This window comes from Tympanuchus pallidicinctus, unplaced genomic scaffold (genome assembly GCF_026119805.1).
Source record: "Tympanuchus pallidicinctus isolate F22 unplaced genomic scaffold, pur_lepc_1.0 scaffold1, whole genome shotgun sequence".
Lineage (NCBI taxonomy): Eukaryota > Metazoa > Chordata > Aves > Galliformes > Phasianidae > Tympanuchus > Tympanuchus pallidicinctus.
In genome coordinates, this window is record NW_026294618.1 from 93,663,046 (window position 1) to 93,680,634 (window position 17,589).

Here is a 17,589-nt window from a genome sequence, read left to right on the forward strand (position 1 = left end):
TGCAGCCGGCAGACTGCATCAACACCACTATCAGGCCTCCAAATCACCCCCCAAAATCAGCCCAAGTATTTGGCACTTGAATCTCTCGGGTTGCTTTTATCTCGTTCTTGTGACAAACCACTGCCACGGGGCTTGATGTGCTACTTGGGCTGCACCCATGCCCCCTCAGAGGATCTGCCACCCCACCGTCCCAAAGAAATGCCACAGCCAGGGAGATTTGCTCGTTTTAATGATGCTTGAGGACAGACATGGACACAGCGGCTGGAAAAGCACGAGCTGGGAGCCCCGCCGGCTGTACACGTGCATGCTGACGTGCAGGAGACCAGCAGGGAGACCCAGAGCCGTAGCAGGAGCGTCCCACGCACCCCCGGCATCGGCTGCTCTCCAAGCCACGGCTCTCTGCAGTAGCTGACACTGGGAACGAGACACCACCATTAACGCATGTATGGCGCTGCGCAGCTCCTCAGGGAAAGCTGCGTGCAGAGAACACTAAATGCTAGGATGGGGGACGTGCAAGCAGTCCTAACGGGCACTGATGACAACAGGGCACAGCAGCCAGGTGAAGCAGCATGTAAGACCTCCACAGACTTCTCCGGTGTTTTTCATGGCCTTCGGTAGGAGCACAGGAGCTGTTGCTGCCACACGGGAGTTTGCAGATACCCAGGGTCCAGCTGGATCAGACCCTGCTGGTCAACAGCCAGAGCACCTGGGTCCTACATCCTTCATGGCTGACACTGAACAAAGATTAGAGACATCCTGCCATACGGAGGGTATCTTCTTGAAACCCAGCACCATCCTTCGCAAAAGCTTAGGAAAGAAACTAAGACCTATTCTATTGACCTTTTAGCTGAAATGAGCTAGAAAACATTTGTTTTTGCATTTTTATAAAAAAACGAACAACCCAAAGTCTCCAAAGGGTTTGTGAGCATTGCTTGCAAGGCGCACCCACAGCTGCAGTGCTCAGGCCTCAGCCACACGCATGTCCTCTCCTGCTTGGTTAATATATTGGACAAGAGCTGAGGCACTATGCTGTCTGTCCTCTATCATTTTCCCCCGTACTTTACCTCATAAGCATGTTGAGGGCAGTTGGTAAAGAGTCACAGGCAGTACCTGCTGTTTTCCTCCAGCAGCTGTTGCTTATTTTTACGAATTCAGTACAGATAGCAATGATCAAAGTGTCCCTGAATCACCAGCTCCCCGAAACCCAGCTGAAATACAGATAATAAGCACCTGCACCACCTGTAGTCATGGCTTTACCACTGAACAGAAGCCCTACTTTTAAGGGTGCAGCAGAAACAGCCAGGTGGTAACGTACCACAGTGCAACCCCAGATGAAAACAGGGAAAGAAAAGGCCTTAAGAGTTGGGCAGATGTTCCTGAGTCTCCTGGCTGTCCGCTGCTCCCTTGAAGGACACTCCATCTTCCTACGCCCCGGCTGCTTTCCTGGCATATGTCACTCCACCAGCGTGGATCTGTACACTAAGAAAGGGAGCAATTCAATTTTCACATTTCCCTTTTGAGAAGAAAATAAAGATGGCTGGAGTGTTTTTCATTTCTTTAGCACAGGGAACGTTTTATTTTCTCACTCTGCACACTGAGTAGCCTGAGACCATTCAGTGTCCCCTGTCACCTCACATACATCCTGGACGAGGGTGACTGCTATCAGGTCCTGTCTTTGCTGGGGAATAAGTTGTATTGTTAAGCTCACATTAGTTTAAGCTAGTTTTAAGCTAACATGAAAATGCCAACGGAGACATGGTGAACATGGTGCTTACAGGAAGAGTAGGGTTGGTCTCTTCTCACTGGTGACAGGACAATGGGAAATGGCTTCAAGTTGCACCAGGGTAAGCTTAGGTTGGGTATGAGGAAAAACTTCTTTACAGAAAGGGTTGTTAAGCGCTGGAATAGGCTCCCCAGAGAGGTGGTTGAGTCACCATCCCTGGATACGTTTAAAAACTGATGCTCAGGGACATGATTTAGCAGAGAGTTGTTAGAGTTAGTGTAGTATGGTTAGGTTGTGGTTGGACTCCATGATCTTTAAGGTCTTTTCCAACCTGAGCAATTCTATGACTCTATGATCCTATGAACAGGTAGCTTTGCCAGTTAACCATTATAGCCTAACTGTTTACCATGGAATGCTACCACCATGCTTTGCCTGGTTTGCATGGAAATTTTGACACCTCATATGCTACCATAAGATTAAAAAAAACAACCAGTTCTTTTCCCACCTCTCTTCTCTCGCAGTCTATGACTCACTACTTCCCCACTGCCTCCTGACCCAGAAGCCAAAGAGCTCACGGTGACCCTTCAGCATACACACAAGTTCCAAAGCCGGAGACCAGACCTGGCACTTGGGAGTCCTGCTCAGAAACAAAGCCACCTCACAGCACTTGCAGCCCAGGCTCCTTTGCACACAGCACAGAGGAACACAGCAAAGCCACTCTCTTGTAGCTACTGCTCCTGGTCTCTTCTCAGTGTAGATCAACCCACCTGATGCCTGCCACACACTGGGCAGATGCTGACGCATGCAGCACTCAAAGCATTTACAACTTCAGAGGTGTTCATGTGGCCTTCTGGAATGCTTCCTTTCTGCAGTGCTTTTGCTGGGTCTTGCCAAGTGCTCTGTTCTCTTCTGGATTTAAGCATCCTGGTGTGAAATGGCGCCACGCGTGGATCCACAACATTTTGCAACGGGTGTCTGTGCCATTACAGTACAATCAAAATGCCTTACTCCAAGGAGGCCAGTACACCAGTCCTGCCTACAGAAAGGTGGCAGGACTGTCTGCTTGCGGAGCCTTTAGCTGGCACAAAGACCTCTGACATTTCAGTCATGAGCAGAGACAAATACATCACAACGCCAGGATCTTGTGAGAGGCAGAAATCCCACTCCTTGATTTGCATCCCATTACACACAGGCAGCCAGAAGACTGTAACCTCCATGATCTCCTCATTTGTTTATTTTGGGTAACAGGAACCAGTTTATTTCTGTGCCAACTATCTCTCCCTGCCAGAGGCAGCAGAACACAGTCCTGACCTCAGCAGCACACTCTGCTCTCCTGCTGCAATCAATTCAAACCCCCAGAGCTGCGGTTTTCCATGACGGTTTCCTACGCAGTGTGTGGGGATGTCAGTCAGATAATCCATGTCCTTCCCTCCTCACTGGGAATCAGTTCTGCGCTGCTTGAGCAGGCACTTGTTTGCAATCTGCCCTGAAGCATGTTTTCAAACATGTAACCTCAGAGCTAACATACATCCACGCATCGTGTGCAACATGGAAAGAAACTCCTAATTCAGGACCACCAGCGTGCAGCACCCTGTGAGCACTCAGTTCTTCGTAGACACTGCTACAGTCTCTTGAACAGCGAGATCTAATTGTTGAATTTTGACTCTTCATAGGAAAATCTGGGGTACAGCACAGATACCACTCTCACAGCCAGCTGCTGTTAGAAACGCAGCTGTGCTCCACACAGAACATTAAGCTCAGGAAGGGTTTGCTGGGCCTATGCTAAAAATTCAGATAAACTTCACAGAATGGGTAATATGCCAAGGACTTAGGGTATACTCAGAGTAGATGTTAGCTCTGAAATTCAGGGTCCTCAAGAAATTTAACTTCCCCACAAGAATATCACCCTGCCCCAGCTGTGTGGCAAACCTATACGCAAAATATATCCTGGTCTGCAATATCTCATCCATCTTCCCCTTAGCTGGGACTGAGCAGTGGATTGTGGTATTAAGTTGTCAAATAGAAGAGAATCAAATTGATTGGATTAAAAAGAATAAAAATCATTTGAGTTGAGAGGTTTCAGATTCCAGCCTCAAGGGCATAAAGTTGAAAGCTGAGAGAAGAGCCTAAATTCACATCAGAGTCTCAGAAGAAGCTGAGAAGATTGGCTTCCAGCTATGTGAAACACTCTTAGCACAGAAATGATGCTAGAAATCTAATGGCCTGCAGGTGAGCTCCAAGGGAAAGTCTCTCCATCTATTTTAAACAGAGTCCAACTGCATCAGACTTGGATGGAAACTGATCAAATCTCATTAGGAAAAGGGATAACTATAATAAACAAACTGCCTTCCCTGCTTCGGTTAATTCACTGCCTGCAGTTCAGCACCCTTTCCAACAGCATCCTTGCCAGTCATTGCTTGGGTGTTCAGCTAGCCAGCTTTGAAAATACCCAAGGAAACTGAATTCTTGGTGTTCCTAGTGTTATGCATCCTGTGATGCAAGACAGCTTGTTCCTTTCTACAGGATAGAGCAGGAACAAAGGAAAGGAGTAACCTATTTGGAGCTGAGCTAAGGCACTAATGATGCAGTAGGTGAGGAAAGAAGAAACATAGTGGGAGGAGTAAAACTTTCCAACCATGACATCCCAGAAGATCACTGCAGTCTTCACTCAACTGCCTTAAAAAAAAAAACAAAACAAAACGAAACACCCATGTTATCTCTATAGAAAAGGAGGAGCTAATACAGTATTATAGTATCCCTGTTAGGGTTTCATCTTAAGGTTATTTTGCTATACTCCCAGAGATTTGTTTCAGGTATCAAAGTCACATGAGCTGTTTTCTAAAGTAGATTTTGGTGAATGCAGGCAGAGTTGTCGCAGCAGCTCTGGCTCATTGCAGCTTTATGTAGATGCCTGTTTTGTTGTTTTTCTCCATGACCTTCCAGAAAAAGAGAGAAGCCTGTCCCTATCACTTTTTGGCATAATACTGAGATAGGCCATTAAACAGTGCTGACCCAATGGGTGCAGTCTCTCCTTGTGCACAGCAGATGCACTCCTGTAATCATCACAGTTTGATAAAGATCGATGTTGGCTGGCTTGCCTTCTGTCCAGTGTCAGCAAGGGGGAAAACACTAGAGATGGCTACATCCACAATTCCTTGGCAGAGTTCCGCATATAGCTTCCTAAGAGATGAGAGAGAGACAGAGTAAGATGCCCAAACAGAGCAAACCAGCAGGTCTCCCAACTTCTTTTCATATAGGCATGCATTTTCCCAAAAGGAGCTACAAGATCCTGCTGCTGTTACGGTGGCCCCAGGGAGGCTAGTGGTGGATCAGGCATTTCTTGATATCCTCCCCTCCTATTTCAGCAACTGTCTTCTTTTTTAACGATGCTCCCATTCACAACATTACTCTCTGCAGCTTGGGACCACAAAACCTGTTATCTGAGTTTACTGTCAGAACAACAGACATTGCAATGCTTATGCTCAGCAGTGTCTTCCACCTTCAGGACTCTCACCACTAGATGCATGGGGGAAGACAACTGCTGACAACACCCCGTAGCAGTTTCCCAGCTCAGCGAGTCATGATCATCATGACCCTGTGCAAGTGGAGGTGTGGAGGTGTGCCCCAGAGAGACTTCTCTGATGTACATGTGATTTGATGAAATTCTGCAATGATGTGCAGTTGTGCACAGTGACTTGTAAGCTAGGCACAGAGATTTCACAAGACCACCCCTTGGAAGAGTTTCATAATGGTAAGGCTCATACAGAGCAGGATCAGGAAGAAGAGAGACACTGTGTTTGAGGAATTGAGTTAACAGCAGCTTCGTTTTCTGCTGAAGGTAATACCTGTGTAACCTCACAGAACACGCTGGAGTATGGGATACAGAGCACTAAAGCTGTCTTTACTAGAATTAACAATGTCACTCTAGCTGGAGCTTCATGACAGTAAGACACTTTTTCAGCTTCTGGGCATGTTGCTGCTTCCAGTGCTATAAATTAGAATAGCCCTGAAGAGAAAAAGCCACCAATAGCCAAAACTTAGCTCATCTGCTTCTCAAGGCTTCCAAGTGCCATACGTAGGTACAAAGCAACCAGAGCATTGTTGAAACCCAAACCTATGCAGCAGAAGCCAAATTCTACCCACGCAGCAAAAAGGAGGTGCCAGGCAGAATTGCATCATGGTACACATAATGAACAGGACATTCTGGACAACAAACCCCCCCCCCCCAAGGTCTAGCTCTGAAAAGGCTTCTGTCTGGGCTGCCTGGTAGGATGACCCCTTATTTCCTTCTCTAGTATTAGCAATGATTTGCTCTAATTTATATCTAATATAGATCGATGCACATAATATAACATATATATTTATGTTATCATACTATGTATGGCATATGTAATAGTCACACATATATACAAATAATTTTAAAAATATAATAATGCAGACAATGTGGAACAGCCTGCTATGCTGGGTCTGTATATGGTATAAATGCCTATTTAGGCATCCTATTCCTAGTTTTCCACAGTTGTCTCAATCCCATGAAACAGCACTTCTCACTGTGCCTATGCAGAGATGCTCATGGCCACGGCTTTGTGGCTGTGGTTGTCACAGCTCTCAGCTGCAGCTAGTAGAGCATTTGATCTCACATCTGAGGCATCCACAGAGTGCTCTGGAATCCCCATGCCTGCAAATTCAGTCACCTGCTTCCAGCTGTTACCTTTAAAGCTACGCATTATTCTGTGCTCACGTGAAGAGCAGCCACCACTGTCTCTACAAGAGACAGTTAGACAATGCCTCACTCCCAGCTCCTAGACAATGAGAAACCACCTGAGGTCAAAGGCATTAATTCTGCAACATACCCCATGGTGTCAGTAAAAACAACCCAAGTTATATTCAGATCCAGTTGTTCAGAAAATGAGATTTAAGAAGGAAAGACGCTGGGGGAGGCCAAGCACAGAGACAGCAGCAATTAATTTAAATTGACTGGCAGTTAGAGCAGTATCTGGTATGGATTTGCCTGGGAAAGGCCCCTACCATTCACTTTCTTCCACCTTTTTTGTTTGGAGCTGGTACACAGCCATGTTTTAAGCAAGTTATGTGAACAGTGGCATCACAAATGTATTACAGAAGCTGGCTACTTACTGGGCACAAGCTGGAGCCCCATTGACTTCTATGAGCCAGACTTTCAACTCCTCATCAACCATAAAGTCAAAGCCAAAGAGCTGGAAGCTCTGGTAGTGAAGATGCTTTGTGCTGATTGCAGGCTCTATACACATAAGGCAGCTTCTGTGATGGGAAAAGCACAAACACAAGGTTAAAAGCCCTGCAGACACAGTCTGCGCTGCAGTTTCTGAGGGCGAGTGCACAGCACAGTGAAGTGGATGGGTCACTTGCTGCTGCAGAAGGCAGAGCCACAAAGGATTGTACCCTGATCCTCAGGGAACTGACACTTGGAGCTCATTTGCCACTGAAACCCTCAAAGTTATGTCTCTGTGGCTTAAGTAATAGCAATGGAGTATTTGCAAAGGAAATTCTGCCATGGAGGACCACTTTTTCAAGACCCAGCTTCTCTCCAGCACCATTATCTCTCCAGACAATTTCCTCAGTGCCCAGGAAGCAGCTGACAAAGCTAGCTTAGCTCTGCTTGGAATTAATAAGACAAAATGCTTTGCAGCAAGGCGCGCCGCTTGCTGACAGCAGGGGAGCACTGAGATCCTGCAGATTTGAGTCCTGCTTCATTTCCACTCATATGCCCTATGTCTTTTTTCACTTCAACCTTTCCTAGATCTATCATTTGACCTACTCTCTTCCCCCACCAAGTCATCTCACTCCCTTATCAAGCTACAGCCAGCAAAATGCACACATATTGGCACACTGCTTTTAGAGAACAGCACCTATATAGTCCCTTATCTGCTTTACCATTGAGCAATGACATTGGGGTCCTGGCTTTATCTTCAATGTATCTCTGAGCCACAACCCCTGATCCAAGCAAATGAAACTCCTCCCTTATCTGCCTGCCTTCCCAGCTGTGTTCACACACACACTCTGTCACTCAGGGGTTATCTATCCCTGTACAATAGGTAGCTGGTACCTTATTATGTGTTTGATTTGCAGTAAGATGCTATTCTCCAGCGTTGTGTTCAGGGCATCCATCAGATACTGGTTGAACTCTTCAAAGAACATTTCATTCCCTTCCTCATACCGGCCATAATTTTTGGAATACTCCTTCTGAATGCAGTGATTGGTCAGGTGGCAGGTTTTGTCCTGGAAATTAGCACTGTTATATGGTTCGGAAGAGGTCCGCAGGACACCCTCTCTGTAGAGGTAGATATTATATAGATGATCTACGAGAACCCAGCTCCTAGGGGAAAGGAGAACAAACTCACGTCCCACTGGTTGAACAAGAAACAGCACAAACCAGTATTACAGTAGCCAAAAAAGCAACCAAGTTACCTGATATCAAATTTGCGATGCCCTGGCTCCAAAAGAAGAGGCTTCTCCAGGTATTTCTGAATCACGTGCACTTGTCCCTGCTCATCAATGAAATCCAGGAGCTCTGAAGCCTCTGAAGAAATCAGGATCCCTTCCCCTGGCACAGAAAAGAAAAGAAAAAAAATTGGTAAAGATCATTGCTGGAGCTCTTTCCCAGGCCCAAGTGGGTCATAGCTTGTTCCCATGACAAAGCAAGCAATATACAAGAACCGACAACTTCAGAGCTGATTGCTGCCTGAGCAATTGTCACATTTGCATAAAGTCAGGTAGCAGACTGGCAGAGCTATATCCCTCTTCCCTCAGCACAGGGAATTTGGTTTCTTCACAGCTGGAGCATAGCTGGGAACCACAGGTTCCAGAGATAACATGGGGCTTTTTGGCAGGTAGATGGCTGTTTTAGATGCAAGTGGATGCACAGCAGAGAGAGACTTTGGCAAGAAGTGAGGCAGCTGCTTTGTATGGGGGATTTTGTTTCCCTTTCTGGCAAGTTTTTTTCCATCTGGTCTTGGAAGGGAGGAACATTTAGCAAGCATTTTTTAATTCTGTTTTGCTTTTCTCTGTTTTTCAGCAATGTGGAAAGCAGGGTTTTGGCAGTTTGTGAGGTTTTTATTTATTTTGTTTCTTTGGGAAGGGAGGTTTGTTTTTCTCCTAGACTCAGACTTTCTTCCCCCGCTCAGCTTTTCTCTTTGCCAGAGGCAGTCACACATGCATGCATGTGCAAACTGTGTTCCTCTGCTCACTGAGTCCATTTAAATTACTGCTGAAATCACTGCTGAATTAGAAAAAGAACTGTTTCAAAATGCTCATTCGCGTAATCAGCGTTTTCCCCTGCATGGAAACTATTCATTAAAGAATTTAGACACATCTTTTAAATACTATCACATTTTGGCTGAAGCTGTCACTGTTCATTTCTTGCAAGTCTAGCAACAAATCCACTCAGACAAGCTCAAACAAAATTATCTAACAATTCTCAGCTGGAAACGCTTCATTAAAATACTTTTTTTTTTTTTTCCTTTTTCTTTTTTTCTGGGGGTGGGGGCAAGGGGGGTGCAGGGGGGAGGACAAGAAGGAAGTTTTTTAGTTCCCTGATTACAGCAGTGCCAAGCAGACACAATGGTACAAACACAGGGCTAAGCACGGGGGGAAAGGAGGAAAACAGCATCTCTTTAAGCCCCTGCAGTAGGAAAATCAGCAAGTATCTGTTCTGCGCTGGACAGATGGTGAACTGAGGGAGTGGTTAGCTTAACTGTGCACCTAGTCAGCAGCCCAGTGAGACAGAAAAGCAGCTTATGTGAGGGCCACTGTCTCTGTTCTCAAGGGCACAAAACACAAAAATCTCCCAACTATTAAGTCAGAGCATCCTAAACCTTTAGTCTTCCTATTACTGATGACAATCAAGTTTCTTCTAGAACTCCTCAGAGTCACGAGCTGTGCCTTAACTGAGTCTGGCTGGGCAATTAATACTGACAAGCTTTCCACTTCATCAGAAGTAATCCCAAGACATTTAGACCTGCTCTCTAGAAGATTAACATCAGGTTTGCTCACCACATGAATTCCCATCTTGAATCCTGCAGCACACCGATGAATACAAAAAGTTACTTTAATGCAGAAAAGAAGGTGAGATTACATTTGAATAAAATATGTGGGGAGTTTAAATCTCTTCATGCTGCAGCAAACAACAGCCACTTTTTTCAGTTTTCCAGATTGTTTCTTTGCCAGTGACACTAAACAGACACACTTCCTATCAGCAGTGTGATAAAAGGACCCATTTCCCCTTCCTCCCCATTGAAAAATACAGTCTTCTGATGCTTTGCAGTAACACAGCCATGAAAGCAGAACACTGAGAAAAGCCTGCATGAAGGAAAGTTATATCCTGCAGCCACTCACCTCTGGCTTTCACACTGTCTGATGATTTTTGCAAAGCTGCATCAGAAAAGACTCTGCAAATGTGCATGTGGCCTTGCTACCTTTGAATGGACCGAGTTCTTCACAAGCAGCAAAGCAAGTTTCCATAAAGCAATTCTACCAGCATGCCAGTGATACTGCTATGATGCTAGATAGGATAATTACCAAAGCATTACATTCGTAGCTGTGTCCAGCTATCTCATCTTAATAGCTCATAATTTTTGGAAGGAGGGATACGTTATCATTTCAGAATCTGTATGTTATCTATTATGTATCTTATTCAAATTAAGGGAGTACAGGTATTGCATTGCTTGCTTTTGCTCTGCTCCTTGCCCACAGTTTGGATATAATTTGGATACACTGAGCTCATTGACTCTCACTCTCAAGTGTGACCATGAGCTGGCCACTGGCACCAGGTATTTGAGTTGGTTGGAAGACAAACTTTGGTATTTCTACTCAGCTGAAATCAGGTTTAGATGCAGCATGATAATGTTTCCTGCTGTCATGGACGACTACTGACCTGTTTGATGCCCTCCTTCTTATATCTCATTCTGCTCCCTCATCTCCTATAGCCCACATTCCCTTGGCCTGCTTCTCCCTGCTGCTTTCCCCCTGCAGCAAACCTTCTTATATTTTGAGGTGTATGAGTAGAAAAAAGGGGATCCTTCCACTGCCATCCATTTCCGCCTACCATATGCATATTACAGATTGCATATCCTTCACATAAGGAGTTCCGTGTCACTAAGCAGTAGCCAAAGCCTTTAACAGACAGGCTTGGGCTCAACCAAACCCCATAACTCATGTAGAAGGAATACTGAGAAGGTGGCTCATTTTGCTGGAGAACGAACCTTTGGCACCAGCTGAGGACTTGGCAATCCACACATTGCCTTCTCTGCCTTCCTGACGCCTGTTGTAAGCTGCCAAGAAGACCTCCCTCTCATCTGTCCTCGTGTTGTTTATAAGATGGTGAATTCCATTCTGCGCCGGAGCCACGGGGGTCTTCAAGTTAGTTGGGTAAATCACATATGACTCGGGAAACCACGTGCAAGACTCTGATAGCTCAGGGCTTGTCTTGATTAGCCTAGATGAAAAGATACAGGCTGATAATTTCCAAATTGTTAATCTCCAGAGTGACCTGTGAGGACATCATTTAATAAGTACAAATCTCTATTAACTGGGCTCTTTGCTTGGTGATGAATAGTATCTTACAGATAATCTGGATTCAGTTATTGTGTTCTCCCTCTGTCTTTGAAATTAGGGTCTTCCTATACAGATTAAGGCAACTCAAAACTGCAGCTCTTTGAACCAGACCTACACACTTCTGTTAAATATCTTCTAGATACTATGGATGTCATGAAACAACCAGCAGAGGAGAAACCATTCTAGTTAGAGCTTGCAGTGACCCCTCTGCACCGTCTCTGCACAAGGCCACTGAGGAGGCACGATTGCTAAATACACAACAGGGCAAGAAGGAAGCTGTGATAACAGCAAAGGAGAGCCAAAGCAGTAATGCTGGGCTTTTGATCGCATTCCCACTGAGATCGGATCAGACACATTAACTGTGATGGAAGGCCACTGGGAATGCACTGAAGGCAAGGATACGGCTACATGTTTCATTTTCTGAGGTGCCCAGGATACCCTCTGCATGCAGCCTCTGTTCCCTCTAGCAGATATTTTCTCCTGTCAGTTATATCAAGAGATGCCAGCAAACTCCTGCCAGTGGCGCTCAGGTTTGTTATCCTTCAGAGTCCAGGAAGCTGCCTGCCTCTTTGAACATTTGCTGTGTTTTGCTGAAGGCCAAAAGCAGAGCTAATTACGTGCTGACTCTCTCCATATATTTGTGCCTGTCTGTTGAAATAGCAGGCAGGCAGTGACACCCTCAGATCCCACTGTCAGAGGAATGTCATTTCTGGTCCCTTGGGTTCATAAATGTCTTGATGCGTGGCTGACTCTAGAGCTCACAAGGTCAGCCAAGCTTCAGGAGAGAAAAAAAAAGCAGAAGCATTTTTGATCCTTGTCCAGATCCTTGGTGGCACAGAAATCCAGATGGGGAGTGCATCAAATGCTTGTTTAAAATATACTCTTAGTGCCTGACACTATCACCACTGCACAGAAAGCTTCTGGGACTAGGTTCTTTGCAGAGGAAGGAGAGGCCTCAGAGCAGCATGCAGTCCGCAGAACTGCATCAGCAAGAGGCAGGATGGACACTAACATGGAATGAGATTCTTGGTGGAGGCCAAGAGTTCTGACATGAAGAGGCCCTCATGATTTGCAGGGGGACTAGGGTTATCTGCAATGAAAGCTCACCGTCATTTCCCCAGGAGACTGTGGCATGGCTGGTCATGCAGAAATAACTCCCAGAGCCAGCTCTTCCTGGAGATGTCTCCAGACATTTGCTTGACCAACAAATATGATTAGCTAAAGGCATATTAGTGCCTCCCCTCTGTATGAATCAGAATAAAAGGAGTAGGTTTTAATCAAGTAGCTACAAGGAGAAAGAGCAGATATGGTTTGTTTTTTCTTTTTTTGTTTGTTTGTTTTTCCTTTGATTTGGCTCTAATCTGCAGCTCCCTGTCTGCCTGATTCAATATACTCTATTTTTCCAGCAGATGTAATTCAGTGGAAATGCCATTTCCCCTGAAGTTACAGAGAGGTCATTGTGCACAGATATCTGCGTAGATCAACGCAGGAATCTGAAGACAGCACGTGCTAGGACATTCCCAGGGCAACTGTTCAGTGAAATACCCTAAGAACAGGTTGAGCTGTTGACAACAGATAGCAGAAATATTTCTACCAACCCCATGCAAGTATTCAGTAAATTTCTTACTTCACCAGGGACGCTTTGCGGCACAGCTTGTCTGCTCCCCTGTAATAATTCACCAACTGCACAAGTCCAGGTTCGTGGCCTACAAGGAAAAATAGAAGGGTCAGACAAACTTAAATTACTGAAGGAAAAAATACCTGCTTGGTGCAAGGGATCCATGCAGCAGGGAAGAAAACCAGTCTGTCTCCTCACCCCATGTCAAAGAAAATAGGAACTGAGCTGATACCGGCTCTGCTATTTTCTTTCCTTCAGGGAAGAAGGCCTATGCACTTACTGAAGTCTGCTTTGAAATTGCCATTGCCATTTTCCAATGGAAAATAACCATTTCCTAATTTATACTGGGAACTGGCAGAGCCACCCAAAAACATTCTCCATTTGCTGGTGGCAGTTTTTAAGAGCCAAGATTTCACTCAAGTGCAGTGGGAAGATGAAGTACATCACAGCACAAAGATCACAGCTTAGAAAACAGCCATAGGGATTTTGCTTTTCTTTTGTCATTTTTAGCAGGATTCCCTTTGGGCCCAGTTAAAACACTGAAAAATGTTGAAAGATTTAGCCTCACTGCTCATACTGGGCTTCACACCACAGCCTGCCTGTCCTCACCCTTAAACACAGTGCAGACAGCCGTGCTCCATTAAGAGATCTCTGCTGCGACAGGCCGGAGGGTAATGCAGATCTGGGCAGCAACACAGCCATCAACATGCAACAGGTGAAAATGCCTGAAGCAACACCTGGGGCCCTGTGACAACAACCAACAGGAACATGAATAGGGAAAATCTGACAGGAAACCACTCTGGTCTGAAACACGACCTTGAGGAAAACTCCCAGGCATGACATTATTTGCATTTTTGCCTTCTCATTCCAAACAAATGCCTGTGGGAGTGATTTAAGTCCTGAACAGCATGCAGAGTTTTAGTTATCCTCCTTGGAGTTTGCCTGAAAAAAAAAAAAAAAAAAAAAAAAAAAAAAAAAGTCCAGAGAAAACATTAACTGAAAGACCAGGCACCTGCAAGATCACAGATAGTCAACATCTACTTCAATTAAAAAAAGAAAACAAAAAAAACTATGGGTCACTATTTTATTCACAGATCCTTAAATGTGAGAAAGCTGAAACCCATCTTTTGGCAAAAGATCTGCAATTTCATATACTTTAACATGTCACGCACTGTCACACACTGATTTACTGAAAGAAATTAGGAAAAACTCTCAAGACTTCCTTCTGTTTCCAGTTTATTTATTTTGCTTGCTTCTTATAGGAACTGAGGTCCAAAGATGACCTCAGTATTCCAAGAGGACTCACTGCTTAAGGGCACGGTTAGCCCAAGAAGTAGGAAATCAGTGAGTACAACTGGAGTACTTGTAGCCAGCCAGAGGCTCCAGCTGAGTTCCCACCTCCATCTCTCTCCCAGGATGCACAGCCTTACAGCTTTCTGAAATGACGTCTGTTTCAAGCCTCCAGAAAAACCAAGTCAGCCTGCACGCAACAGCTGCTCAGAGGGACAGCTTGAGGAAGATATACCAGAAATAGTTCTACAGCTTTTTGGAATGCATACCAAACCCATGGTTTTTGTCTGAATCTACTGATTTCAGGCAACCAGCTCCTGCTATAGAAGGATGGGTTGAAGAAGCCAGTACCAAAGTTTAGTCCCCCTCTAACAGTTGTTGCTGCATCTTGGATGCAAGAAGGGTTTAAATTTTCAGGCTTTCCACTGCAACACATGCTGAAGAGCTTGCTGAAGCCCTTCCATCATCCCTGGGCTCTTCTCCACTATGGAAAGGTTTGTTAAAGAGATTGAAATGCACAGCTGGACATGCTGTGCAGGTCACATCAGAGGACTGTGCTGGGTCTGTGACAAAGTCTGATGATCAAAGTCACATCTTCATACCCGGCACATTAGGGTACAGCTCTGCTTGCTGTGGCTGGATGCAGCACCTGTGAGCATCCTCACTGCTTTAGCTTCCCCTCTGCTTGCTGCAAACAGCTTTGTGCTGGGAAGGGACCAGACGGCATTTGCTATAGGATGTGGGAACTTTCCAGTTGCGAATTCACGTGGAAACAAGGGCAGAGGTGCTGGAACTGATGAACTGCAGATCTGAAAGAGCAGTGCTGATTGAATGGTGCTTGGTTTGAATTACATGAAAGGGGCTGGAAAAGCAGTCTTGCCCTCAAGTTGATGGGGTGAGGGGATTTCTCCTTATCCAGTGCTTCTGCAGCCTGAAGCAGTGCTGCAAAATCACTGGAAACCGTGGTGAATGAGATGGAAGGAGGACAGGAGGGTCCTGCCAGACGTCTGATGCAGAAATAGGGGACCACAGAAGGGAAACACTGCTGTGCTTAGCAGCATGCTGATCCTAAACTGGCTTCAGCACTCCTGGGGACAGGAGCCAGCATGGGGCCAAAACAGCAGCTGGCACTCTGCACGGACAGCTGCCAGCCCTGCAGCTCCAGCCAGCTTGCCACCAGCCACGGGCAATGACACTGCATCTCTGCTTCCCACCCCACCCCACACTGCTGCCAGTGCCTCGCATGGCTCTTCCTGCTTTTGGGCTGAGCATGGCTCTTTCTCTCCCTGCTTTCAGGCTCTTTCCTGTCCAGCACTGGACAAGCACTGTGCAGGGCAGGCAAGAGACAAATCTGTACAGGGGAGCCCTCAGGTCTCGTTCAGCCATGGCCACTCATGCTGGCAGGGGAGACAAGGAGGGTGGAAGCCTTAACTTACAGACACACAGCCTTTCACCCTGCCCCAAGCAAGAACCAGATGTGTTCACAGTCTGAACAGAAAAAGGCCTCAAGAACATTGCTGCAGGATGAGGCAGGTTCAGAGGGGATCCTGAAACCAGTGCCCCCAACATGCAAGAGGCAAATAAAGGGAATGCCATGCTATGGGGTGAGTGCCCTGTGTGCCAGCATCTTAGCCCCTCCACCCTGCAGCCCCAGGCCGGGCATTTTGGGGGGACTGCAGAGACACCATCCTGAAAGCACTTGGGGAAGGTGATACTTCGAGTTCAGCAGAGGGGTGGCGGTCCCCAGCCAGGACTGCCCAACCTCAGGCTGTGAGGTTGCTGGAGAAACCCCCTCCCAGGGCTGGGAAGCGCCGCACGGACCCACCGGCCTCAGCCCTTTGTTCTGAGCGACGCTGGTTGCGGGGGTCCTGCGACAAGGAGCCCGGCACACGTCCGGGGATCAGCATGACTGGTAAAGGGTGGGGAGCGGCAGGCCCCAGGGGACCCGCGGGACGAGAGGCCGTGACAAGCCGGGGGGCTGCGCCCTGACGCAGAGTCCCCCTCCCTGAACCGGGGCCCGCTCGGGCCGAGGGGAGCGGCACCACGCCTAACCGGGTCCCCGTGGGAAGAACCGAGAGACGCCCGGCGACGGAAGACGCTGCCACGGCTCTCCCTTACCCAGCCTGCCGAAGGGGAGCCGGTTCCTCTCGCCTAGCATCAGGTTGAAGCGGGGGTTGTCCTTCCTCAGGCGCTTCCACTGCCCGGTGGCCAAGAGGAGCCGGGAGACCTCCGCGTAGACGCTGCTGTTCTCGTCCCGCACCACGAAGGTGTACATGGCGGCGGGGCGAGCCTACCCCCGGGGGCCCGACGGGTGCCCCAGGGCCATGGGGCCCCGCCGCAGCCTAGGCAGGGCCCTCCGCCGCCGCCGCCCTCGCCGCCTCCCGGCCGAGCTCCGCATGGCCGGGGCCGCCCGCCCCTGCGCGCCGCCCGCCCCGCACCGCGCCACGCCGCAGGGCTGAGCTCATCGCGGGGAGGGACCGCGAGGCGCCGGCGGCTGCGGGGCGGGGAGGCCCAGGCACGGGCCTACCCCGGGGTGGGGGGAGGGTGGGCCCGCCCCGGCGCGGCACGCCCCCGCCCCGCCTTCCTCGGAGCGACCCGGAAGCGGAGCCGCGCAAGATGGCGTCAGGGAGTGACGTAATGCGGCCCCGTTTCCGGGCGAAGCCGCGGGAAGTGCCCCTTCGGCACCGCGTCCCGCGCTCCGGGCTGAGGGAGGAGGCGGGAAGAGCGTGGGGGGGTCGAAGGGAAAGGGCGAAAGCTTAAGGAGTGTCTTTGATTTTTGCCTCCTGCACGCTCTGCAGTCAACCGCAGTCATCTGATTGCACCGGTCCGGGGCTCGGGCAGTTTGCGTCTTTTAGCAAAGCTGGCAGGAAGGAGAGCAGCTCCCGGTTTGGTTAGCGCCCCGTTTTCCCTTGCGTACGCAGCAGGAAAAAACGCCATCGGTGTGGCGTGCTCATGTTGGTTGCTGGAAATCACAACGCCTTTCCAGCAAACCGAGAGCATTTTCCTGCAGATAGTCCCAAGTCTACCAGTAAACGCGCACTTCTGTCAAACTGCACTTCCCCTCGCCGTGAAAGCACCCCAGTGTCTCTCCATCACCTGTTTGCTGTGTCCTGAAGAGGTCCCAAAAAAGCGGCTGAGGCCGCTGGGTTTGGTCAGCGCAGAGCAGAGGAGCTGAGGGAAGCCTCTTGGCGGCTGCAGCTCCTCACAGAGAACCGCTCTTTTTGCAGTCTCGGTCTCAGGCTGATTCCGAGGAGCTCGCTTTCCTTTTGTTACCTGAAAGCAGAAATGTGGTAAAGGAAATTTTGGTATGCAGCGTATTTCTGCCAGGAGGCGCTCTTGGACCTGGGATCTGATGGGCTCCTCATCT

The 17,589-nt window shown here is 47.9% G+C and overlaps 1 protein-coding gene across 3 annotated transcripts; it reads right to left on the reverse strand.

The window, feature by feature from the left end:
• Positions 1–212: 212 nt before the first annotated feature.
• Positions 213–16,634, reverse strand: TTL (tubulin tyrosine ligase). 3 transcript variants are annotated; one of them, XM_052676315.1, is made up of 7 exons: positions 16,341–16,626; positions 12,942–13,020; positions 10,963–11,195; positions 8,171–8,306; positions 7,809–8,078; positions 6,860–7,003; positions 213–4,903 (listed from the first exon to the last, which is right to left on the reverse strand). In XM_052676315.1, the coding sequence occupies exons 1-7, from the start codon at positions 16,495–16,497 to the stop codon at positions 4,786–4,788; spliced, it is 1,137 nt and encodes a 378-aa protein (XP_052532275.1). In that variant the 5' UTR covers positions 16,498–16,626; the 3' UTR covers positions 213–4,785. The 3 variants fall into 3 exon arrangements, with proteins under 3 accessions (XP_052532275.1, XP_052532265.1, XP_052532256.1); XM_052676305.1 differs by lacking the exon at positions 213–4,903 and adding an exon at positions 4,918–6,487 and having other exon boundaries at positions 7,809–8,033; positions 16,341–16,634; XM_052676296.1 differs by lacking the exon at positions 213–4,903 and adding an exon at positions 4,921–6,487 and having other exon boundaries at positions 16,341–16,632.
• Between the last annotated feature and the right edge of the window lie 955 nt (positions 16,635–17,589).